Here is a 25915-nt window from a genome sequence, read left to right as displayed (position 1 = left end):
TCCTAGGACAATAGAAATTAAGGAGAAAATAAACAAATGGGACTACATCAAAAAAAAAAGCTTCTACACAGCAAAGGAAACCATCAATAAAAAAACAAGAGTGCCCACTCCATGGGAGAACATATTTGCCAACAATACATCTGATAAGGGTTAACCTCCAAAATCTACAAGGATCTCATACAACTTAACAAAATTAAGATAAACAATCCAATTAAAAAATGGGCAAAGGACCTCAATAGACACTTCTCCAAAATGGACATACAGAAGGCCAAAAGGCATATGAAAAAGTGCTCAAAGTCACTGATCATCCAAAAGATGCAAATCAAAATGACAATGAGGTACCACCTCACACCTGTAAGAATGGCTATCATCAATAAATGACAAGTGCTGGCGAGGATGTGGACAAAAGGGAACTCTCTGCAATGCTGGTGGGAATATGGACTGGCACAGCCTCTGTGGAAAACAGTTCGGAGTTTCCTCAAAAATTAAAAATGGAACTCCCATTTGACCCAGTGATCCCACTTCTAGGAATATATCCCAAGAACTCAGAAACACCCATCAGAAAGAATATATGTACCCCTATGTTCATAGCAGTGCAATTTACAATAGCTAAAATTTGGAAACTGCCTAAGTGCCCATCAGCAGATGAAGGGATTAAAAAACTGTGGTACATCTATACAATGGGATACTATGTAGTCATAAAAAAGAAGGAACCCTTACCATTTGCAACAGCATGGATAGACCTAGAGAGCATTATGCTAAGCGAAATAAGCCAGTCAGAGAAAGGTAAGTATCACATGATCTTACTCATATGTGGAATTTAGTGAACAACATAAACTTATTAACAAAAATAGACCCAGAGACATAGAAACATCGAACAGCCTGTCAAACCTCAGAGGGAAGGCAGGGGTGGGGAGAGAGGGAAGAGATCGACTGATAAACTCATATGCGTATATGTATAACCCAAAGACACAGACAGTAGGTGGTGAAGGCTTAGGGGAAGGGGGATAGGAGAGGGCAATGGGGAGAATAAAGGACATATGTAATACTTTCAACAATAAAGATTTATTTTTTAAAAAAAGAACAAATTGATAAACTGGACTTCTATCAAGATTGAAAATTTCTGTTCTTCAAATGACACTATGAAAAATAACAAAAAGACAAGCCATAGATTGAGAAAACACATTTGTCAATCACCTACCTGATAAAGCACTTGTACCCAAAAGATATAAAGAATGCTCAAAACTCAGTAATACTAAAATTAACAACCCAATTAAAATATAGGCAAAGATGTCAACAGTCCTTTCACCATAGAAGATATAAGAATGAAAATAAGTCCCTGAAAAGAAGCCCAACATCATTCAGGAAATACAAATTAAAAACACAATAAGATACCACTATCCACATATTAAAATGGCTAAAATTTTAAAAGTTAATCATACCAAGTGTTGAACAAGGACATGGAGGAATTAGAATTCTAATACAATGCTTTGCCTATCACTGTAAATCTACAAATGAATGGGTTAACCTTAAAATTTTAATTACAGCCCAGCTGGCATGGCTCAGTGGTTGAGTGTCTACCTATGAATCAGAAGGTCACGATTCGATTCTAAGTCAGAACACATGCCTGGGTTGTGGGCTCGAACCCCAGTGTGGGGCATGCAGGAGACAGACAATCAATAATTCTCTCTCATCATTGATGTTTCTATTTCTCTTCCTCTCTCAATCAATAAAAATATATTTTTATAAAATTAATTATAATTACTTGGGTAAGGTTACCTAACTCAAGGCATAAAGACCAAGACACAGAGAGTTGTTATTTTTGATTTATTAGTGGTTTTTATTTAATCTGCATAGTCCCCTAGTCTAAGCCTTGTTGTAAACGAGAAGATTTAGAGTGAGAGTGTTGGCGGGGGCGGGGGGATACCAATGCCCCCCATCCTCCTATCTTGCTTGAGCTACTCCCATTCGGTCCATAAATACCAGCTTCCTTCTATCCAAACCACTCTATGCTTTAATAAAAAAAAAAAAAAAAAACAACTTGGGGCTAGGGAGAGAATAGTACTATTTGGGCATGATCATTGCCTTCAGAAATGTTTCAGTCCTTTTGGAGGAAAAAACTGTAAGTGATAAATATACCAATTACAAATTCAGTGTGGAGGAAGTGTTGCTTTAGAAATTGTGCTAACTAGCATATACACGTGCATTCAGATATAAACACAACATGAAAGAAATGTACCCTAGCCTTTCCATACACATCCCACTAGCATTAAATGTTTTGAATTATCATAATTTATCAAACTTCTGTATTAATAATTTTCATAATTTATCAAACTTTAGTATTAATTTAGTTCTAAAATACCAATCAGGAAACAAGATATACAGACCTTTTAATGTGTAAAGCAGTCTACTGGGCACTGTGTAAGGAATAATATTGTTGCAAAAAGCACACTAAATTCATACTGAGACTTAAACTCAAGTTATTATGTTTGCTTATGAGCCATAGACACGTAAGGGCATTTTATGAGCCTCAGTTTCCTTAATCAGTAAAACAAAGAAAATGCCTGCAATAGCTATCTTTACAAGGTTGTAGTAAATATCAAAGACAATTATATAAAAGTATCTTTGAAAACTTGGAAGTGTTGTACACCCATCAAATACTGTTTCTAATCAGAGGTGGATTGACTTAGCACTTTCCATTTTATATAAATCTTTAAACAAAGCCAATAAAATGTAACTTTTAAAAATATTATGCCTTGCCTTTTATGTGTTTTTCACATATTAAGATAAAAGCTTTTCTCAAAGGAATATGGAACAAATTGAATAAATTGTGGTTTTATGTCAGAAGCTTTGACTGAAGAACTCCCAAATTTTAAGGCAAAAATAGAACTGAACCAATAACAAGACATATATTTTTCACTAATATTTTTTATGTTTTTAAGGATAAAAAATTCTAGTGATATTTTTCTTTTTAAAATAAAAAATAACTTAGAATTACACTCTCTTAGTCTTAGATGGTCTTGCTAATGCCATCCTTTTCTAAATACAGTGGATAATTGTAGAATAGGGCTGATAACCAATTAGATTAACTCTTTGGTTTCTATAACACTTCACTGTTGGGTTCTATTTAATCAATCTTCATTTTCTTTAAAATTTCAATATACACAAAGAAGCTAAAAATACATAGCAAAAAATCACAGTAACTATATATAATGACTATATATAACTATAGAATACATATCACAGTAATTCAGAATTAGTTTTTCTTAAAAGCATCTCTATTCAGAAATTTCCCAAGCCACTCCAACAGAAAACCCTATTGTGAAACGCTAAGAATCAATCTAAAACTAATTTTCAAATGTTCTAAGCAGGAGTCAGGAAACTACAGCCCACAAGCCAAATATACCTCTTTTTGTACAGCCTGTGAGCTAAGAATGGTTTCTTACATTTTCAAATGTTTTCTTAAAAAAAAAAAAAAAAAAACAGAAAGAAAGAAAGAAAGAAAGAAAGAAAGAAAGAAAGAAAGAAAAGGAATAATGTTCCATGATATGTGGAAATTATATGAAATTCAAATGTTAGTATCCATAAAAAGAGGCATGCTCATTTGTTTACGTATTAACTATGGCTACAAGGTTATGACAGAGACACTATGGCCTGCAAAATCTAAAATACTGGCTACCAATCCTGGCTGGCATGACTTAGTGGTTGAGCATCGACCTATGAACCAGGAAGTCACAGTTCAATTCCCGGCCAGGGCACATGTCCAGGTTGCAGGCTCAATTCCCAGTGTGGGGCATGAAGGAGGCAGTTGATCAATGATTCTCTCTCATCATTGATGTGTATATCTCTCTCTCCCTCTCTTAAATCAATAAAAATATTTTTAAAAAATAATAAAATATTGGCTATCTGGCCCTTTAAGAAAAAAAAATTTCAATCCCAGCGATAGGCCAAAACACTTCGTATTCGTTAGTGGTGGGTACTTGATGGGTAAAGGACACAGAAACAGAGAAACAACATTAAATATATCAGTAAATTTCATAATATAATATATTTATAATTTACATAAAACACCTTGATAATCAATATCTACTACAATTTTTTAATCCACCTTATGTGGGAACTAGTATCACCTACTTTATAAGTAAGAAACTGAGGGTCAGGGAGAAGGTAGACATCATATGAAGTCTTGCCCTTCCATCTTCAGTGCTCATTTCATTACACCCAAGATGCCTTATTATTAGAAGATAAATTTTTCTGTTGACATTGTCATTTTATGTACAGGATAATAAAGACTTTAGGGGCCACAACTAAAGAATCCTTAATATGAGCTGTGTTAATATTTCTAAAAATTAGAACATTAGAGAATTATATAATTACTAGTGGCCCAGTGCACAAATTTGTGTGCATTGAAAGGAAATTAATTAGAAGAAATATTTTAATATCACTATTCACCCTTTCTCTATAATAGAAGGGTCAACCAAATTCATGATCAACAATGACACATGGAAACACATGCATGTGATTGGCGCCAGCGAGAGCTTTATATGTATTGCGCATGTGCAAGTCAACTTAGTCTTTTTTATATAGAGAAAAAACTTGCTTAATTAGACCTGCTTTCTGATTTAGCTAAACTTTTTCTAGCCCAGTGAAGCACCCCAACTTCTCTTTCAGGTAATTGTCAGCAACACAGCAGCAAATATCAACACGAAGCACATTATTATTGTAGATCATGCAGGGAGAACAAAGGGTAAAATATTTAACTGCAGCAGTGTTTGACTATATTCTGTGCAGTGAGAAAACCTGAAGTCATTTTCAATGTCCACCATTTCTTACCTCTTTTCAGTTGCGTCAAGTTTCTAAACTTTCTAAATCTCTGTTTCTGGCTAATGAAAAGAAAATAGGATTCTACCAAGTCTCCTATCTAACTACTCCAGGACTTCTGTGAGGATCAAATGAGATGAGGCACAGGAAAACACTTCACAGACATTTGGTTAACGTGTGAAATGTTTGCACCTGGCTATAAAGCAAGTCATGTTCCTGGGCTGAAGAAACTGCAAGGAGGCTGGTTTCTAGGAAGAGGAAGCAGAGCGTTGCTATGTGATGTCATTACCTGGTGCCCACAGCCACCGTTTCTGGGCTGGGCTGGGTTGTGGGCTGCATTTTGTGCCATGGGGTCTCAGCAGCATAGGCTGCTATTTGGTAGGGTGTCACTCCGGGGTGGTGGCGGGGCCTTTTCCCACTTGGGGGAAGCCAAATATTACTTTGTGGGGGTCAGATCTGTGGTACCATTTCTCTGTAAATGGACAGTGTGCGTCACAGCAGCTCCTGCATTGAGTGTTTGCCCCCTGGGGGTCAGTGCGCGTCATAGTGACCGGTTGGATGGACACTTAGCATATTAGCCTTATATATATAGAGAGAGAGATTTCAAATTATTTTTTTCCTTGAGAAAAACATTCGATATTTGTCATATTTAAGAGAACAGAAATTTTTCCAAGTTTGTGTGAAACCTGGACTACACCAGCTTTGCTACTTGCCAAAGTCAGCACAAGAACTTTTACCTTCAAAAAGACTTTTAAAAGTTTTAAGTATTTATGAACATCAAATGATACTCTAAAAATTTGATACTTTTAAACTATAAAGATTAAAATGATGATCAATATTTTAAAATAAAAAAAGAGATACACTGGCTTAAAATAACCAAAACAAGAATTACTGGCCCTGGCCCAACAGCTCAGTTAGTTGGAACATCATCCCGTACACCAAAAGGTTTCAGGTTCGATTCCTGGTCAGGGCACATACCCAGTTTTCGAGTTCACTCCTGGGTCAGGGTGCATACAGGAGGCAACTAATGGGGGGGGGAGAGGGGCATGAGGTGAGGGAGGGAGGAAAGAATTACTGAAATTCTTAAAATATTTTTATGCAGCAAACTATTTTATGCCTTGCCAGTACACACACACACACACACACACACACACACACACAGTGCTTCTATTTATTTAATCTCACTTTACTTGAAAGGGAAATAGTAAAAACAAACAAACAAACAAAAACATCTGTCAAATACATTTTAAATTTTACTTATTTGCAAATTTTACATTTGGCCCATTTTCCACTCAGAATTTACATATATATAAGTACTTAGTATTGAAATTTCATTTTTGGTAGCCACAGTAGTTTACAGAAAGCACATTCTGTCCTCTGACCTTTGGTCAAGTTATTTGTTCCCAGAAAATTTTTCTGTGACTGTATTAAAACTTCTGTAAGCCGAGATTTATACTAAATTACTATAGGATTAGTTATAATCCTAAATTACTACAAACTGGTGCCACCCAAATTTCTGATTGTGACATAAACTTAGAGCAAAACATAATAGACTAACCAATTAACTAACAGGAATTGGAAAATTTAGTATCAGCTTTGTATGTAATTTAATCAAGTCACTTATTTTAAATCTCAGACTAGTAATCTATATAAATGTTACCCCAAAATTCTACTTTGCCAATCCCAAATATTTTCAAAGACAGGTTAGTGTCCCAGACTAGTCTTATCATAAGAGTCACATGGAGGCTTAAAAAATCGATTCCAAAATCCTCCATGGAGAATTCAGTAGGTGTGGGGCTGAGGCATCTGTTTTTAATAAGTGTTACGGATCAGAGGTTCTCAAAGTCTAGTCCATAACCTGTCACATCAGCATCACCTGGAACTTGACAGAAATGCAAATTACCAACTCCAACCCAGATCTTGTGAATCAGGTCCAAGTGGGAAGTACGGAACTAGGTAAATCTTATCAAGGAAACAAGTTTAAGAAGCATTTTATAAAAACACAAAGTAATCTTCTGATGTAAAATATTACCAAACAATGAGAAATCAATGAGGATGAGAGAAAGAAAATAAAAGAGGAAAACAAGAGGAATGAAACAAAAACAAATGGACCTTAAAGTGTATCAAGTTAATAATATAACCACAAGGGACAGAGAAGGAGGAGAAGGAATCCTAATTAACTTTGTAACTAGTATTTTTCAATGTAAACTTTAGCCTTAGTAAAGACAAAACAAGTCTAAATATTATATTCTAATTAGTATGTTTTTCACAGTGGTATGGGTTAGCAACTTCAAAATAACTTGATATGTATTCTAGTTATGTATTCTAGGACTGAGCAAATAGGTAATAAGATTGTGGGAAAGGGAAGTCAGGTATTTTACTGCTGGAGAAAGGAGTTACAGAAAAAGAACGAAAAGAAAAAAATCTAGAACAGATCCTGTGGTTTTAGAGTAAAATGGGAAATATTAGTATGAACACACACTTTTAATATATTTATATACAGACAGATGTAGATATGTAGATTTGTATATATACATGTAACATGTTTGTATTGTATTTGTACACATGTAACTAGCTCTATAGTAGAGAGGGCCTAGCAACAATGCAACCCAAGCACCAGCAAACATCTAGCCCCCAGATACTGCTTCGTAAATACCATTCTCCAATAAAAAGGAATCAGGGCTCCTTGGAAAAATAGCGGTTTCCAGTGATATAGCAGGAAACGTATAAAATCAACCTGAAACATTGTAATGCCAGAAAGTAAAAAGTCCTCAAAAATAATTGTAAAAGATGGGACACATCAAAGGGACACAAGGACCAGCTTGAATAAGCTCCAACTAGACAAATGAGACAATTTGAAAAATAAAATAATGAAAGTGATTATAGCCCATAAATTAAAGTAATCCATGAGTCCATCTTTATAGGGAGGAAGGAAGAGAGAAGGAGAGGAGAGGAGAAAAGAAAGAAAGAAGGGGAAAAGGGAAGAATGGAAAGTATATTTCTCACAGAGCCTAGCACTGTGGCCTGTACACACTAAATGTTTCTTGATCGAATAACACTATCTCTAAAATGACCCAATTAACGTTGAGCACTTTTATTTACTTTAAAAATAATGTATTTTTCTTCTCTAAAAATTTCATTCGGTTCTTTTTTATCATCAATTTCACGTTTTATATCCTCACTAGAGGCCCAGTGCACAAAATCCATGCACTGGAGGGGGGGTCCCTCAGCCCAGCCTGTACCCTCTTGCAGTCTGGGACCCCTTGGGGGATGTCCAGGATCCCTCTCGCAGTCCGGGACCCCTAGCTCCTTACCGCCCGCCTGCTCTCTGCTCCTTACCACTCAGCTCACTGCTCCTTAGTGCTGCCGTGGAGGTGGGACAGGCTCCCAACATCGCCAATACACTCACCAGCTGTGAGCCCGGCTTCTAACTGTGCAGCACTCCCCCTGTGGGAGTGCACTAACCACGAGGGGGCAGCTCCTGCATTGAGCATCTGTCCCCTGGTGGTCAGTGCGCATCATAGTGACCAGTTGTTCAGCCGGTTGTTCTGCTGTTGGGTTGATTTGCATATTAGGGTTTTATTATATAGGACCAGAGGCCTGGTGCACAAAATTTATGCACGGGTAGGGTCCCTAGGCCTGGCTGGTTATCAGGGCTGATCAGGTTCCCTGCCTCCCCACCCCCTCCTTCCCTCACCATCCACACATGCCACCACTGCACAGTTCCCCATCCCCGCCTCCCCACCTCCTCCTTCCCTCGCTCTCTCAGTGCCCCGCCACCACCACTGGTCACCTGCCATATTCCACACCACGCCCAGTGGTCAGCGCATATCATAGCGAGTGATGGAACTCCCATTCTCCCAGTCAAACTCCCAAGGGGACACTTTGCCTATTAGCCTTTTATATATATAGACTAGAGGACCAGTGTATGAAATTTGTGCATGGGGGAGGGTTCCCTCAGCCCAGCCTGCACCCTCCCCAATCTGGGACCCCTTGCAGGATGTCCAAACTACCAGTTTAAGCCCAATCCTGCAGATCAGGCCTAAACCGGCAGTCAGACATCCCTCTCACAATCTGGGACCACTGGCTCCTAATTGCTCACCTGCTGGCCTGGTCACCCCCAACTGCCCCCACTGCCGACATACTTGCCCTCAACTGCCCCCCTACTGGCCTGGTCACCCCTAACTGCCCTCCCCTGCAGGGTTTATTGCCTCCAACTGCCCTCCCTTGCAGGGTTGATCGCCCCCAACTGCCCTCCCCTGCAGGCCATCTTGTGGTGGCCATCTTGTGTCCACATGGGGGCAGGATCTTTGACCACATGGGGGCAGCTATCTTGATCTTGTGTGTTGGAGTGATGGTCAATCTGCATATTACTCTTTTATTAGATAGGATAGAGGCCTGGTGCATGGGTGGGGGCCAGCTGGTTTTCCCTGAAGGGTGTCCCAGATCAGGGTGGGGGTTCCCTTGGGGCGTGGAGCAGCCTGAGCAAGGGGCCTGTGGTGGTTTGCAGGCCGGCCACGCCCCCCGGCCATCCAACCAGAGGCCCTGGGTATCTGGGGTTTATTTACCTTCTACAATTGAAACTTTGTAGCCTAGAGCGGAGCCAAGCTTTCTGCTTGCTCCATGGCAGCAGCCATTTCTGTTGGGGTTTATTTACCTTCTATAATTGAAACTTTGTAGCCTGGAGTGGAGGCCTGGGCAGGCCAGGGTGTGCAGAAAGCTTTGCTTCCTCTGTCACTGGGGGCATCCCTAGCCTCCCACTCTTTCTAGCTCTGTGGCTGCCGCCATTTCTGTTTGGATTTGTTTACCTTCTATAATTGAAACTTTGTAGCCTTGAGTGGAGGCTTAGACCAGCAAGGGCAGGTGGAAAGCTTGGCTTCCTCCATTGCCTGAAAAACCCAAGCCTCCCTCCTGCTCTCTGTGGCTGTAGCCACCTTGGTTGGGTTTATTTGCATACTCGCTCTGATTGGCTGGTGGGCGTGGCTTGTGGGTATAGCGGAGTGATTGTTAATTTGCATATTACTCTTTTATTAGGTAGGATATAGATTAGATTCATGTTTTCCTTTATGTTCTGAGCATATGGAGAATATTAATAATAGCTATCCTTGCTGTTAATTCTATCATCTCTGTCATTTCTAGGTCTTTTTCTATTGACTGGTTTTTATCTTTCTCCTGGTTATGGGTTATATTTTTCTGTTACTTCATATACAGAAAAGTCTATTTCCTGTTCCTTCAGTATTTTTTACTGGATTCCTGACATTGTGAATATTATGCTTTTGAGTGTTGGGTCGTATTGTCTTAGTCTAAAAGAATGGACGATTTTGTTCTGGCAGTCAGTTAAGTTACTTCAGCACTAGTCTAAGCCTTTAAGCTTCTTTTTAGTCTAGGGAAAGATAGTATAAAGAAACCTTAACTCTAGGAGTAATCTGGCCCTACTTGAAAGTAGGTTATTATGGGGTTTCTACTGAAAGTCATTGATATCCAACAAGGTCTCTCCAATCTGCTTGGTGGAAAATGAAATTATTCTTGGTCCCAAGAGACTTCTGGGGATTGTTTAGCTTATAGCTCCTGGTAATTGTCCTTTCCCAAGAAGCTTTCCTATCTACCAACATGGCAGACTGATATCCAGCCAAAGAGTCAAGGGGACCCCCACAGTAGTTTCTGTGCACATCCCTGCTTCAGTACTCTGCTCCATGAATTCAAGCCTCTTTATACTATCTGAACTTCTATCTCTGTCTTCTTGAATCAGCAATATTTCTGATTGAGTTCCCCATCCTTGTGTCATGTTCAGGTACCCACAAGGCAGAGCCACTAAACATGGAGAATTACTCCTGAGGTTGAGGGAGTAAGCTTAACACAAGAGGTAGGAGGAGAAAGGGTCAAAGTGTGGGATCCTTGAAATGGAGATTATAGAAATAGCATGCTTATCATTAATGATAAGGTCTGGAGTATGTCCATGAGAAAGGGTTAATTAGATGGGGTAAAAAAAAAGTAATAGTGAAAGTAAAGCATTCAAGAAATTGAAGATCACCCATGTGGATGTTGAAATCACCAAGAGAGCTGACAGGAGTAATTGTGAAGAGACCAAGTAAACTAGGTGTAGTGAAATGGAGTGGCTACTTGATGAAAATGTGTGACCAAGGAAATCCACGTTTTAAACGGGAGTTACAAAAGTCCAACTCTCTGGATAACCCTTGCTTAGTCATCCACATTTATCTGTCATCATCCCCCAACTTCCGGACCCAACCACATGCAACATTTCAAGTCTTCAAATGTCTACAGGCCTTTGCAAATGCCCTTCATTCTGGTTCATTCTTCTCTGCCCCCTCAGAATCTTGGCAGATACTTTAGTATGTTTCCATGTGTCCCTGTGTTTATTACATGACAGCATTTTCAAACTTTACTATGTCCTTTGTCTTTACTATTAGCTCCAGGAGGGCAAGGGCTGAGTAGAGTTAACATTGTTCCCCACACTCAGCTCAGTGTGTACACAGTAGGCAACTCATGAAGGAAGAAGATGATTTCCAACCCAGGTCTAAGATAAAAGGTCTAAAGCAGTTCCGAAACAGCACATTTCTTTGGTATCTCTCCTTCAGATTCTCTGACAAACATTAATATCTGAGCTCAAACAATTCTTTCCCTTAAGGGACACATTTATAGTGCTTTCAAACTCTTATAAATATTAGGCGTTAGTTCTTTTTAAAAATATAATTATTTACACATGGAAGCATTTGAAAGATTTCTCTTATGAATTTCCTAATGTCCACAGAAGGTGATTTTGATTTAAAACTTTTCTATAGTAACCACCACTATGGAATTTCTCTTCCATGGAGTTCTCATGTGTTATTCTGGCCATCTCTTCCTCCAGATCTAAAGAGTCTTATTTGAATTACTTAGAGATATATTGCCCAAAGATGTGCACAAAAAATAGAATTAAAGGCAGAACTAGTATGTGACAATTGGTAAAATATACATATTCATCAAATTAACCAAATCATACAAAGGATAGAACAATTAATGAAGGACAGACCGCTTCTCAAATTGAATGCACTTAAGACAGGTTTTCCTGTATTGATATTTTTAGAAACCCAAGTTAAGAATAAAAGCAGGTAAAAAGAATCTGCTAAACTCATCATATGAGCAAGCTTTTAAAAATATAGTTAATTTACCATCATTTTTTATTGTTGTTTTTATTGTTGTATTGTTTGAAAAATGTCACCCAAAGACATTTTTCCCATTGATTTTTTTTTTTTTGAGAGAGAGTGAGAGAGTGGGTGGTGGCATCAATGTGAGAGAAACTACATCAAATAGTTGCCTCACACACACACCCCGACCAGGACCTCGGATCAAACCTGCAACCCAGGTTTAAAAACTATCTTTTAAACTTATGTAATGATGTTGATGCTTTTGCCTTTTTTTCTTCTGTTATTAGAGTTTTCATTTTCACAGAGTGCTTTGTAGCAAGTATTAATCTGTTTTGTACATAAATGTGTCAATAACTTGGTGGTGGCATTTTTGAAATGTAGAACAAAGTGCTTGTAAATTGTAATTTTGCAATTACACTTGTGTACTTTGTGTACTTAAAATAAAAAGTGAGTTTTTGATCATGATCCAAAGTATTTAGGTCACTATAGGTATGTACTACATTGCAAATGAATTCTTTTCTCTGTGCTAAAATCTGTTTTACCCAATAAAGCAGGAAATGTTCTTCCCCAAACTTCAGCTATATCTTCATCCCCATTGGCTTCCTTTATTGTCTCAGTACTCAGAAGACAAAGGGATTGTTCTTCATTCCTCTATCTGTGCTCTTTTTCTGGAACTTGCCTATTCAACTACTCACTATCTATCATATACGTCCAATAGGTCCCTTTCTATCATATCTTCAACTATTCTCTCCCTGCTGGGTCACTTTCTATAGACTAGAAATAAGCTCATTCTTTCCATGCTTTAAATGTCCACCCTTAGCCTGACACTACCTGTATTCCTCCACCTTCCAACCTTCACAATCTCAGCTAGGCTTCTTGGGCCTCTTGGATTTATAGTCCAGACATTTCTGTTGTGGACATTTATTTCGGTGCCTGGGCTGTCCAGCATCAGGGTGGAAAATCCACCATTCTGTAAGGCCGAAACACTGGCAGTGAGGGCACGTCCTCACCCATCAGCCACCCCCATTCAGGACACTGGCCCTGATGAGGACTGCACAGAGGAGCAGGGATGGCAGGGGTTTTTAGACTCATCAGTGGTAGCATCTAGGGGCCAGCACTGAGATGTGGAAATTATTAGCACAGAGACATTCAATGTCAGGTGTGACAGCAAGGACACCCTACCTGGGCTACTCTTGGGACAACCTTAAGAAATAGTTCAACGTAAGTTATAAGTATTAACTACAGCCTGATAATCAGCACAAAAATGAAGATGATGTCCATTAAGCATATTTTCTTCCTTTTTGGTTTACATTAACTGTATTTTGTATATAATACATACAAAATACATATATTAACTAATTTTTTATTTTTATATATTAAGTAATTTGCTCTGAATCAACTCCTTCCCCTATCATTCTACATAAGGATTCTTGGTGGTGGTAACTTTACAAGTTAGTATTTGGTTTAAAGAATATTCATATAGGTGAGACTGTGTCTGAATGTAAAGAGAAATTAATATTGCCCAGATATCAGAATTGTAAATGTTGCACAGAAATGGATACAATGACCATTGGCACAGAGCATCTCCCTGTTTTGGTGTCTCCTTTTGTTCAAAATGTAGTTGCAACTTAGTAAGTGAAAGCATGAAGCTACAGGGAAGTCGTAGCTCCAGTGTATGTACAAAGGTGTGTGTGGCTGCCATGTAGCCAATGGGGTGAGCTATGCTGACGAAGCTTTTGTTTCTCATCTTCAAACCCACCCTCTACACTCTGCTTTCCCACTCTGCATCTGAACCCTGCACAACTCCTGAATGCTGGTTAACCTCTACCTATAATGGGAGCTAGGACACTAGAAGGCTGATGAAGGAACAAGGGACTTGATCCTTCTTGTTTTGCTTCCTATTCATGACCCCAGCAAAGGCTCTTCCCCTGGATAGCTGCAATTGATTTCAATAACCAGGTCTTTCCCCCCCACATTCTCAGAACCAGCCATAACATGTCTCCTCAGAGACCCATCAATACAGGCGGTCTAGCATCCCCTCCTCAGATGTATGAGTTGCAGCTCTGCAGGGTCCCTCCATCAAGTACCTGAGGAACCAATACCAACTCCTCAGAAGTCAGCTCTTCAGGATCCTTCCCCCAAGTTTCATTTGGTTCTGGCTATCTCCCTTTCCACTCCTTGAAACAGCTCTGGCCAAAGTTTCCATTACTTCCACATTGTCAAGTCAATTGATATTATTCAGACCTTATTATACTGTTCTGTTATATCTGGCACAATTGACCTCTCACTAGCCGCACCTTTAGACAATATTATTTCTTCGTCAATAACTTTCGCCTCGCCCAGCCTTCGTGACTCAGTGGTTGAGCCAGGAGGTCACGGTTCGATTCCCAGTCAGGGCACATGTTCGGGTTGCAGGCTCAATCCCCAGTAGGGGGCATGTAGGAGGCAGCCAATCAATGATTCTCTCTCATCATTGATGTTTCTGTCTCTGTCTCTCTCTCCCTTCCTCTCTGATATCAATAAAAATAAATTTTAAAAAATAATAATTTTGCCTCATCAATACATTTCTGAGGGGGTAAGTTAACAAAAATTTCTTAGACAGCACGTTAGCAATATTGATTCGACAAATAATTGTGAAGCATTTGTATGAATATGTCCAGTGAGTTAATTTCTAGAGTGAGGAATGCTGTTAAGCATAGCCAGTGCTGTGAGTGTACATTTAGTAAGTCATAGAGCCAGGTGGTCCAATTCCAAAATATGTCTTAGTAACCTCTACACCAGGGATTTTCAAACTTCAGTTTCATCAGAATCACTTAAGGGCTTCTTAAAACCTAGACCAATAGGCCCCACTCTCAGAATTTCTGGCTCACTAGTTCTGGGGTGGCACTGGAATTTCAGTTTCTAAGAAGCATCCAGGTAATGCTGATCTGCTTCTCAATAGTACCTACTCACATTTTTTTTTCTTATTAGCTCTTCTTCAGCCCTGAAAACTCAACTCAGCTGGTCTCCTTCCTTAGGCAGCCTTCCCACCTCTCTTCTCTCACCAGCTGTCCTAGATATCCTCACCAAGGCTCCTACACTACTCTTGTGCTCCCACAGCTTCATGTGCGGGCCAGGTACACATCAGCAACCACTAAAACTAAAACCCTGTGCACTTTTGCCCCAACCACTAGCCTGTGAAAAATAAATAGAAAAAAAATTCCCACCCTCCACTCACATATCTAACACCCCTAAATTGAGCTCATACTTTTTTCATAATATATGCCCGTTCATATCTGCAATGTCTTGCCACATGAATAAAGAGGAGGAGAAAAGAGAAAAACTAATGGAAAAGAAAGTTGTATAAAAAAATCCTATGTCATAAAAGGATAATATGCAAATTGACCCTAACAGCGGAATGATCAGGAACGACCAGTCGCTATGATGCACACTGACCACCAGGGGGAAGACGCTCAATGCAGGAACTGCCTACTGGTGGTTAGTGTGCCCCCACAGAAGGAGCTCCGCACAGTCACAAGCCAGGCTGACGGCTGCAAGCGCAGCAGTGGTGGCGGGAGCCTCTCCTGCTTCCTTGGCAGAGCTAAGGATGTCTGTGACTTAGGATGTCTGTGACTAAGCCACAGTCGGACATTCCCCGAGGGCTCCTGGACTGTGAGAGGGCATAGGCCAGGCTGAGGGATCCCCCCACCCCTGAGAGCACAAATTTTCATGCACAGGGCCTCTCGTCCTATCTAATAAAAGAGTAATATGCAAATTGACCATCACTCCAACACACAAGATGGCCACCCCTATGTGGTGAAAGATGGCTACCCCATGTGGACACAACATGGCTGCCACAAGATGGCCTGCAGGGGAGGGCAGTTGTGGGTGATCAGGCCTGCAGGGGAGGGAAGTTGGGGGGGACCAGGCCAGCAGGGGAGTGCAGTTGTGGGGGACCCAGGCCAGCAGGGGAGGGCAGTTGGGGGGGACCAGGCCTGCAGGGGAGGGCAATTGGGGGGACCAGGCCTGTAGGGGAGGGCAGTTGGGGGGACCAGGCCTGCAAGGGAGGGCAGTTAGGTGTCAATCAGGTTGTCAGGGGAGCAGTTAGGCTATCAGGCTGCCAGGCAGAGTGGTTCGGGGCAATCAGGCAGCCAGGCAGGCAAGTGATTAGGAGCCAGCAGTCCCAGATTGTGAGAGGGATGTCCAACTGCTTGTTTAGGCCTGATTCCGCTGGCAGTTGACATCCCCTGTGGGCTCCCAGATAGAAGAGGGTGCAGGCTGGGCTGAGGGACACCCACCCCAGTGCACAAATTTCATGCACCGGGCCTCTAGTATATATATAAACTGCTACCTAGAAACTTACGTAGACATCAAAGGAAATGTATGGATAGGAGCGGTTTCACAATCCACTTCTATACATTTTTTAAAAAATGTGTCATATAACTGTACAAATTAATTTAGTTGGTACTTACAGAACATATAAAAGATGGACCTTAAGGTCATAATTCTTGAAAGAATTCTTAAATAATGGCTCTATATAACAGATGAATAATTCCAAGTTCTCTTTCATCCAGCACTGTATGTTCCAGTTTGTACCTGAATTAAAAATAAACTACTTTAAATCTGAAAAACATTCTGAACAATTCACTGAAAGAGAAGAGCTAAATTAAATTTACCAGTGTTCTGATACAACTCACACTGCCCATTCCAAGAGAAAACAAAACAAAACGGGCTCTACCTAGTGGTATGTGTTTGCCAAAGTCGTTCAGTGCCTTTGGCCTTTGGTTTCCTTTTTGTGTAAAAAATAATTAAATTCAATTATTGCTTCTTAGACCTTTTTATCCTGAATCACTTACATAGGACAATCCTCAAAACAAAATCCTCACATAGCTCAGTTCAGGCTCACTTTCCAAGAGAAAAGAGAACATTAAATATCAAAGTACAAGAAAATGTGGAGCAATATTTCTGTGTCTATTTTAACAATAAAAGCTAGGTGATTCACATTTGAACTATGATGCATGTCTTAAATTCTTGTTATTATAATATTATAGGTTCCAAATATAACTGATAAAAGTTTATTTCACAGCACGCTGAAAAACTCAGCTGGTAATGTAAGATAAACTACAGGTGGTTTGTAATTTAGAAAGCAAGAGTAGCAAAAAATGGAAATCCTGACTAGTAAGACAAAACTGAAACTATCTTAGGGCAACAGTAACATATTTCCCCAAACCTAAAAGATTTCTTGAATTCCTCTTGGCAGAATAATCAGTAACCACCACTTAAATTAATAATTTTAGTTTTAAAGACTTTAACTCACTCAGAAGTAACTAGCTATTAGCCTTTATTTATACAGTATATAAAATTTAAATCTACAGCATTGTAGCCATTCCTTTTATGTGAAGAAAATATTAACTTTTTTTTAATCACGTCAAAGCTCATCCTAAGGACCCTGATTTCTTAGGTTCATTCTTAATACATTTAATAATCACTAGAATGGCTAAGTTTCTTTACAATTTTTTTAAAGTGCTTCATTTTAATGACAGTGCAGTGGAATAAAAAATTTATAACAAAATTAAAAGACTATAGATTCAATTGGAGGCACCGCTAACTTGTTTTAAAACTCTGATTTTATTGCATATGTATTCTTTATCCTTATTCCTAAACTGATTTCCACAAACTGGAGTGTTTTTTCCATTGAATCAGTGGTGCTCCGCCAGGGCCATTTGGTCCTCCATGGGGCATCTGGCAAAACCTGGAGCTATGTTGTGATTGTCACAACTGGGGAGGAAGTGGTACAGGCATCTAGTGGGTAGAAGCCAGGGATACTGCTAAGCATCCTACAATGCACAGAACAGCCCCACATAACCAATAATTATCTGGCCTAAAATGTCAATAGTGTAGAAGCTGAGAAATCCTGATTAATCCTACATAGGAATGCTATACATAGGTGTGCCCTTATTTTCATCCTGTAGGTCTCTTTATATTGCCACATCAAGTGACTGCTCTATTAACTCTTCCAGAAGGCTTGGAAATAATTTTGTTGTTTAGATCTCCAGATGCAACATTATTAACCACACTAGCTACATTCAGTAGGCATTAACCTCACACAACAAAAACTCCTTGACTTAAAAGATCTATTGGTTACAGAGCAATTCTTTGTTTGAACAAATATTATTACTCATAAATGCTTTAAAATGTAACTAATTTAACAATTGAATATTTTAAATATTTTATCTATTTAATAAATTAGGTGTGCCTTTTCTATTTTAAAGCACATTTAGAAGACCACAAGAAATGTATTTATAGTTTAAAAAAAGTTCCTTCATTACATTTTTATCTTATTTTATAGGACATAAAAAAAATTGAGGGCTTATTAGTTTGGTCACATGATGAATCCTAATTCTATTACTAATATAAAATTATAATATGTGTTAAGAACCCCATCCATAAGACATCAATTCCATGCAGTTTTCAGAGAACAAAAACATTTTGTTCAATACAGCTGAATAACAGCTAAATCCTGGAACATTAAAATACTTACCTATTTGTTGAAAAACTGAAGAATTTACTGGTGAAATGAATGCCTTCCCTTCAATGTTGTCTGCCTGTACAGAGCAGTTTTCATTTTCCTCACTCCAAATGCAACAGTGGAAAGTTGTTTTGGATGTTAAGTTAGAATAGTAGGCACCACTTGAATTAAATTTAGCTTCTAAAAGTGGCTCATAATATCCATTCAAATTTGAAGTGTTCTTTGAGATTCCAGCAGGCAAGAGAAAGTCATAAGTTGTGTTTGGTGGCATGCAAAACAGCTTAAATCTCCAAGGAGTACTGGGATATGCCAAGTTAAATGCCGATATCACGTAAATAAATTCTGTTTGGACATTAAAAACACACATAAAAAATCATTTTGACTAAGACATAAATAGGAAGTATCTAAGATTAAACCATGCAGTGCTCAACAATAATTATTTAACTTTCCAAGTGCTCAATCGGTGCCTAATACATGGCTCTGTACATTTATTGTATAATGTGTTATACTTGAGAGGTGCATTTATTTTGAGACAACTTCACTCTCTAGCACCCCTTTTTGGAAATTCATGCTTCTGCTTTCTCATTAGTATAATTTATATTTTAATAAAAAGAAAGTTTAACTAAATATTTCAATTTTCATTTCTAAAGAATATTCTAATGAACTCCAGCATAGATAAGAAATATCTGAATGGACAATTACATAGATAAATATTGAAGTGCTGTTTTAATATTTCTTCTTTAAAATATGTTTTTATTGATTTCAGAGAAAGGAAGAGAGAGAGAAAAAGAGACAGAAACATCAATATGAGAGAGAATCACTGATTGGCTACCTCCTGCACGCCCCCTATTGGGGATCAAAGCCCGCAACTCAGGCATGTGCCCTGAGTTCATGGGTCGATGCTTAACCACTGAACCTCGCCAGCCGGGCTGTTTTAATATTTCTTAAAGAGAATGACACCAAAATGTTAACAGTACTTTCACTGAATCCTTTCATAAAGGGTTTGTCTTCAACATCAGGATACTTAGATGAACTGATCCTGCCCATAATCCTCCAGATATATGACATCATATGAAACATACCCTTAATGCACTCTCCAAGACTCGGTGCACAATGACAAGACTTCTTACAGGAATCTTCCATTGCTGATTAAAGACAATTATCACTTTTAAGATACATCAAAGTTAAGCACAATTATAAAAAATCCTGTACCAAAAGTAATCCTCAAAAGTGATACTTGTTTTTAAATAATGAATTGTTTGAAAATAAAATATCAACTTTCTATAATTATTTCTTTTACAAGTTACCTAAATCCAACAGCTGTGTTACTTCATATACAGAATAATGCAGAATGGGAATTCTGAGAATTCTGCATGGATTTGTATGGAATAAATATTTTGAAAAATTAGGGTAAAATGTAAGAAAATAGAAATTTTTAAAAATCAATTCACAATTATTTTAAAGTATAAAAATAAGACATAAAATATCCAAACAATACATAAATACTGACTGTTAACAGCTTAGTCTCTAAACCTTTCTATAAATATAAATTGACATAAACATGTATCAGATGAAAAAATTAAGGCAAAAATGATTAGCATGACTAATATTATTTTGCCCTGTGTTAATAATTAGCTACCATAACATCACTGAAAGTGGATCCTCATTGCAATAGTGTTCCTTTGTACTTCAATATTTCTAACACATTTCTAAAATTATAATATCTCAATGAAAAGAGAATAACTTATTTCTTTGGTATTACAAAACCCATGAATATGTAATGGTATTAATTAAAAGCATTATATTTTCTAGCTGCACATGGAGGATTCAGTTGGCTGAACTGAAGTTAGCCTAAATTCCTCAAAGAAGTATTTGAAATTTAAAATGTAATAATGAATGTCATAGACATAGCAACTATTGAATCAGTTCAATTAAAAGATAATTCTATTTTGTTTGCATGCTTCCTTTGAAAATGGTATTTCTTTCCCTCCAAATTAACCTAAACCTGCGAGGAGTCCAGAGCATGCATCTCAAAGCATATGTTATCATGGTAACAATATCCCAGGAACTTTTCTGATTCACAGAACCTGATCACACTGCAAACCTTTGGGAAATTTAATGTGAAACATTTGAGTGGAACCTAACAAAATTAAGTAGAGATGATGAGAGAATTATATAAGAAAGAATGAGTGTGTTATTGCTTTTTAAAAGTCTTTTGTGACATGGTTTGTTCTGAAATGTGTAACAGTGGAGTTATCCTGAGTATTTTCTGTAAATATATAGATGGCTACAATGAGAAAGAATAGTATGTACAACAAAGAAGTAGAGAAGCTAATAAGAGCACCTTTAGATTGGAATGGCCAAGTAGATGCTCACAAATAGTTGGCACACAGGTAATGATTGCCAGATAAGATGGGTTTTATAAATGATAACTTGACTTTAATTTTAAAAACTAAGAAATTAACCTGAATTAGATGATGAGTTTTTTTGTTTTTTGTTTTTAACATCAGAATAAAACTAGAATGCAGTGAGAAGCAAGTGAAAATAGTATGCTCAAAAGTCATCGGCAATGTGTGACTAATCTCAAACAGAAGCCTGCTGTGCTTCAGGGCAGTTAAAAATCACAAGATAAAGCTATCATTCAGAATTGAAGGTCAGATGAAGAGCTTCACAGACAAGAAAAAGCTAAAGGAGTTCATTACCACCAAACCAGGAATACATGAAATGCTGAAGGGTATTCTTTAAGAAGAGGAAGAAGAAAAAAAAAGGTAAAGGTAAAAATTATGAACAACAAAAAGACATCAAATACATACCTACCAACAAGTGAATCTAAAAAGCAAGTGAATAAAAAAATCTGAAGAACAGAATGGACTGGTGAATATAATAGAATCAGGGACATAGAAAGGGAGGTGACAGACAATTCTCAAAGGGAAGGGGGTCTGAGGGGTGCAGGAAGAGATCGGACAAAAATCTTACACCTATGGATGAAGACAGTGGCGGGGGGGTAAGGGTATGGGGTGGGGTGGGGAATCAGTTGGAGGGGAGCTATGGGGGGCGGGGGGGAAAGAGGAACACCTGTAATAATCTGAACAATAAAGATTTATTAAAATAAATAAATAAATACATAAAAATAAACAAATAAATAAATAAATAAAAATAAAAATCACAAGATAGTAAAAGAACATCTGTAAGCTTTCTCTTGAGGATATTCCTTCAATGGATAGGAGAAAGACTAGTATACATTTAATTTCTGAAGGCATTCTTCTGGTGGTATTTAAGATGGAAATTTCTAAGGTATATACCATCCCTTGATAATATCCCATTATATGATATTTGTTATTGTTTATCAGTTATAATGCAAAATAGAATTTCAAATGGCATCTCTATTCCATTTGAGAATAAACCTATCATTTTGTGTCATAGTCCTTTATTTTAAAGATTATTACCACATAAACCGCTCCTTTATTTAGAGAATTAAAGTTTGACTGTCATTTGATATATATACATACACACTAGAGGCCTGGTGCATGAAATTCGGTGGGGTCCTTAGGCTGGCTGGTGATCAGGGCCAATCTGTGGGGTGACCAGCGGAGTGAACGGGGGCCCATCGCTGGCACCTGCCTTGGCTGGCCTGGTGCTGCCCACTCACTGGCCTCGCCCTCCCCACCGCCACTGCTGCTGGTCACCTCCCTCTGCAGGGCAACTGGCAGGGTGATCGGGGGGGGGGGGGGGGCCGCTCACACCCACCTTAACTGGCCTGGGGCCTGCAGGCTGGGGGCAGCTCCTGCGTTGAGCGTCTGTCCCCTGGTGGTCAGTGTGCATCATAGCGATAGGTCATTCCACCGTTTGGTTGATTTAGATATTAGGTTTTTGTTATATAGGATATATATGTGTGTGTGTGTGTGTGTGTGTGTGTGTGTGTGTGTGTGTATGTGTGTATATATATATATATATATATATATATATGAATATTCGTATGTATATATAAATTTTTGTGCTATAAAAGGAAACAAAGTTAAAAAGCAAATGATGAGCAAGGAGAAAAATTGCAAAGCATAATAAAGTGTTTGGATTATAATAATTAATGTTGTGAGTCAATTTGTTGAGGCCTACAAGGGACTCAGACATTTGGTCAAACATTATTCTAGGTGTGTCTGTGAGAATATTTCTGGATTAATTTAATACTTGAATCAGTAGACTGAGTAAAGCAGATTGGCCTACCTAATGTGGGTGGGCCTCATCCAATAAGTTAGAGACTTTATAAGAACATAATGGCTGAGTTAAAAGTAACTCTTGCCCTGGCCAGTGTGGTTCAGTTGGTTGGGCATCATCCCATGCACCAAAGGATTGCTGGTTCAATTCCTGGTCAGGGCACATGCCCAGGTTGCGGGCTTGATTCCCAGTAGGGGGTGTGCAGGAGGCAGCCAATCAATTTTTCACTCTCACATCGATGTTTCTCTCTCTCTCTCCCTCTCCCTTCCTCTCTGAAATCAAAAAATGTACACACTATTCAAAATAAACATCCCTCTTTAGGAATTAATCTACAAAAACATTCTCCAAAATATACAAAGATATATGTTTATACATTTCAATGCAGCATTATTTGTTACAGAAAATAAATTTCTATTAATGGGGAATTGGTCAAATAAATTAATAATTTAGGTAGATTTATACAGTTCATTGTCATGCTATCATTAAACAAATAATTACATCAGTAAATACAAAAAAAAAAAAGGCATGGTAAATTGAAAAGCTGTTAAGTAGGAAAAAACACACACACAAAAAAAACAGAACAGCCCCACCAATGTGGTTCAGTGGTTGAGCATTGACCTATGAACCAGGAGGTCATGGTTAAACTCTTAATCAGGGAATATGCCTGGGTGGCAGGCTTGATCCCCAATAGGGAGCATGCAGGAGGCAGCCAATCAATGATTCTCTCTCATCATTGGTGTTTCTCTCTCTCTCTCTTCCTCTCTAAAATCAATAAAAATGTATTTTGAAAAAACAAACACAGAGCAGTATATAGACACCAATTCTATTTTTGCAACTATAAATATAAAGTTTGTGTGTGTGTGTTATATTTCTGGTAGAATATAAATCAGGTTCTTTCCAAGAGTTTGAGAATAGTGTTCATTTTCACGCTATTTGCAAAAGAATAAAAGGTTTTCATTTTCACACTAATACTTTCATTAAGTGAGCATGAGAATGAGAATTCCTACCTATAAACAGAAAATTCTGTTAGCAAATATAGGAAACTTCTGTTAGCAAGTATCTCCAAGAGAAAAATCTTACATATGGACATTTAATAAGAAGTACAAATGGGGCCCAACCAGTGTGGCTCAGTTGGCTGAGTGTTGTCCCATACACCAAGAGGTCTTTGGTTTGATTCCTGGTCAGAGCACATGCCCAGGCTGTAATCTCAATCCCCAGTAGGGGCATGCAGGAGGCAGCCAATCAATGTTTCTCTCTCATTGATGTTTCTATCTCTCTTTCCCTCTCCCTTCCTCTCTCTCTAAAATCAATAAAAACATTTATTTAAAAAAATAGTACAAATTGGTTGTTACAGAATAGTCATCCTAGATAATAAAAGCCTAATATGCTAAGTGTCTGGTTGTCCAATCGTCCATTCAACCAATCAAAGCATACTATGCTAATGATATGCTAATGTTGCCCGACTGCTATGGTGCACTGACCACCAGGGGGCAGATGCTCCAACTGGTAGGTTAGCTTGCTGCTGGGGTCCGGCCCATTGGGATTGAGCAACACAGGCCAGACATGCCCTGGAGCCCTCCCACGGTTCCTCCCTGGCTGGCCAACCTCCCGTGTCCCTGCCCAGCCTTGATAATGCACCAGTGAGGTCCCTCGGCCTGGCCTATGCCCTCTTGCAATCCAGGACCCCTCAGGGGATGTCGGAGAGTTTTGGCTGGATCCTACAGGCCAGGCCAAGTGACCTCACTGGTGCACGAATTTGTGCACTGGGCCTCTAGTGGGGATATAAAGTATAGCCTAGGGAATCCATATATATATATGACCCTAATATGCAAACAGACCAAACAACAACAGAACAACTAAACAACCAAACAACTGATCAACCAGTCGCTATGACGTGCGCTGACCACCAGGGGGTGCGTGTGGAACATGGTGGGCGTTGGCTGTGGTGGGATTGTGGAACAAGTGAGCAGGTTGCCAGATCAAGGCATGGAGCCAGTCGCTGTCATCAGGAAAAACCTCTGGTGGTTAGTGAAAATTCTTTGCTCTCGTGTGCCAAGGTCCTGCCCAGTGCTCACACCTGCTGCCGGTGCTGGCCCCACTTGCACCACTGCTGGCACCAGAGCTGCTGCTTGCACCCACTGCTGGCACCCAGAACCAGCCCAGATTGCTTGGTGCCATCAGTGGGTGCAAGCAGCGGCTGCCAGCCCCGATCACCCCTCAAGGCTTCTCTACCTCTCCCTGCTCCTGAGGGGTGATCGGGGCAGCAGCTGCCACACACACCTGCTACTGGTGCTGGCCCCAATAGCTCCACACCATCAGCTGGTGCAAGCAGGGCTAGGACCGGCGCCGTCAGCACATGGGAGCTATGGCAGCAGAAGCCAGGCTGCCAGAAGACAAGGGACTGTGGGCCATGGTGGGAGTGGCCAGGTGGGGGTGCAGAGGATGGGCCAAGACCCACCCCTGTGCCCACTGCAGCCTCGCAGCCCACAGTTCCTTTCAAGGTGCACGAATTTGTGCACTGAGCCCCTAGTATAGTCATTAATATTCTAATAACTATGTATGGTGTCAGATGGGTGAAAGATTTATCAGGATAATCACTTAGTAAGTTAGGTAGTGTCTAATCACTGGGGTATACACCTGAAACTAATATAATAATGTATTTCAACTGTAATTGAAAAATAGAAATGATTTTCAAGTGGAGGAAAAGACAAGTAACTTACCCCACTGTAACAAAGCCATACAAAATTTTTGACAAGCCATCTTACTTCAGAGAAGAACACCTGAAAAACAGTAAATCTTTATATTTTAATTATCAATAATACTCTGAATCAATATCAGGGAAGTGTTTCATATTAAAGGACAACTGTATTATAGATTTATTCATGTGCACATGCTACCTTACATACTTAAAGTATGCCACATATTCATACATGACATAATCAATTGGTTGCCCCCCTCACTGCTCTGACCAGGGTGGGGAATGGAGCCTGCAACTGAGGTATGTGCCCTTGATCAGAATTGAATCTGGAACCCTTCCATCTGTGGGCTAATGTTCTAGCCACTAAACCAAACCAGCCAGGGCCCAATTTTTTTTAAATCTCAAATTGGGATTCAGTTCACCACACGCAAGTTAATCAGAGGTGAAAAGCCCTGGATTAGGTGTCAGGAGTCTTAGGTGTCAATCTAGGCTCTTTTACAAATCAGTTATAGGACTTGGGACTTCAACACT

At 39.1% G+C, this 25915-nt stretch overlaps 1 protein-coding gene across 1 annotated transcript in view; it reads right to left on the bottom strand.

Annotated features, from left to right (window-relative positions):
- LEPR (leptin receptor) overlaps positions 1-25446 on the bottom strand; it is a 64113-nt gene extending 38667 nt beyond the window's left edge. Inside the window, exons 1-3 of the mRNA XM_028142370.2 lie at positions 25407-25446; positions 18487-18816; positions 16418-16541 (exon numbers count right to left, since the gene is read on the bottom strand). Of these exons, the coding sequence (XP_027998171.1) occupies positions 16418-16541; positions 18487-18816; positions 25407-25446 (494 nt within the window). The remainder of the gene's footprint in view (positions 1-16417; positions 16542-18486; positions 18817-25406) is intronic.
- Between the last annotated feature and the right edge of the window lie 469 nt (positions 25447-25915).

This window comes from Eptesicus fuscus, chromosome 9 (genome assembly GCF_027574615.1).
Source record: "Eptesicus fuscus isolate TK198812 chromosome 9, DD_ASM_mEF_20220401, whole genome shotgun sequence".
Lineage (NCBI taxonomy): Eukaryota > Metazoa > Chordata > Mammalia > Chiroptera > Vespertilionidae > Eptesicus > Eptesicus fuscus.
This window is presented reverse-complemented; position numbering and strand designations above follow the sequence as displayed.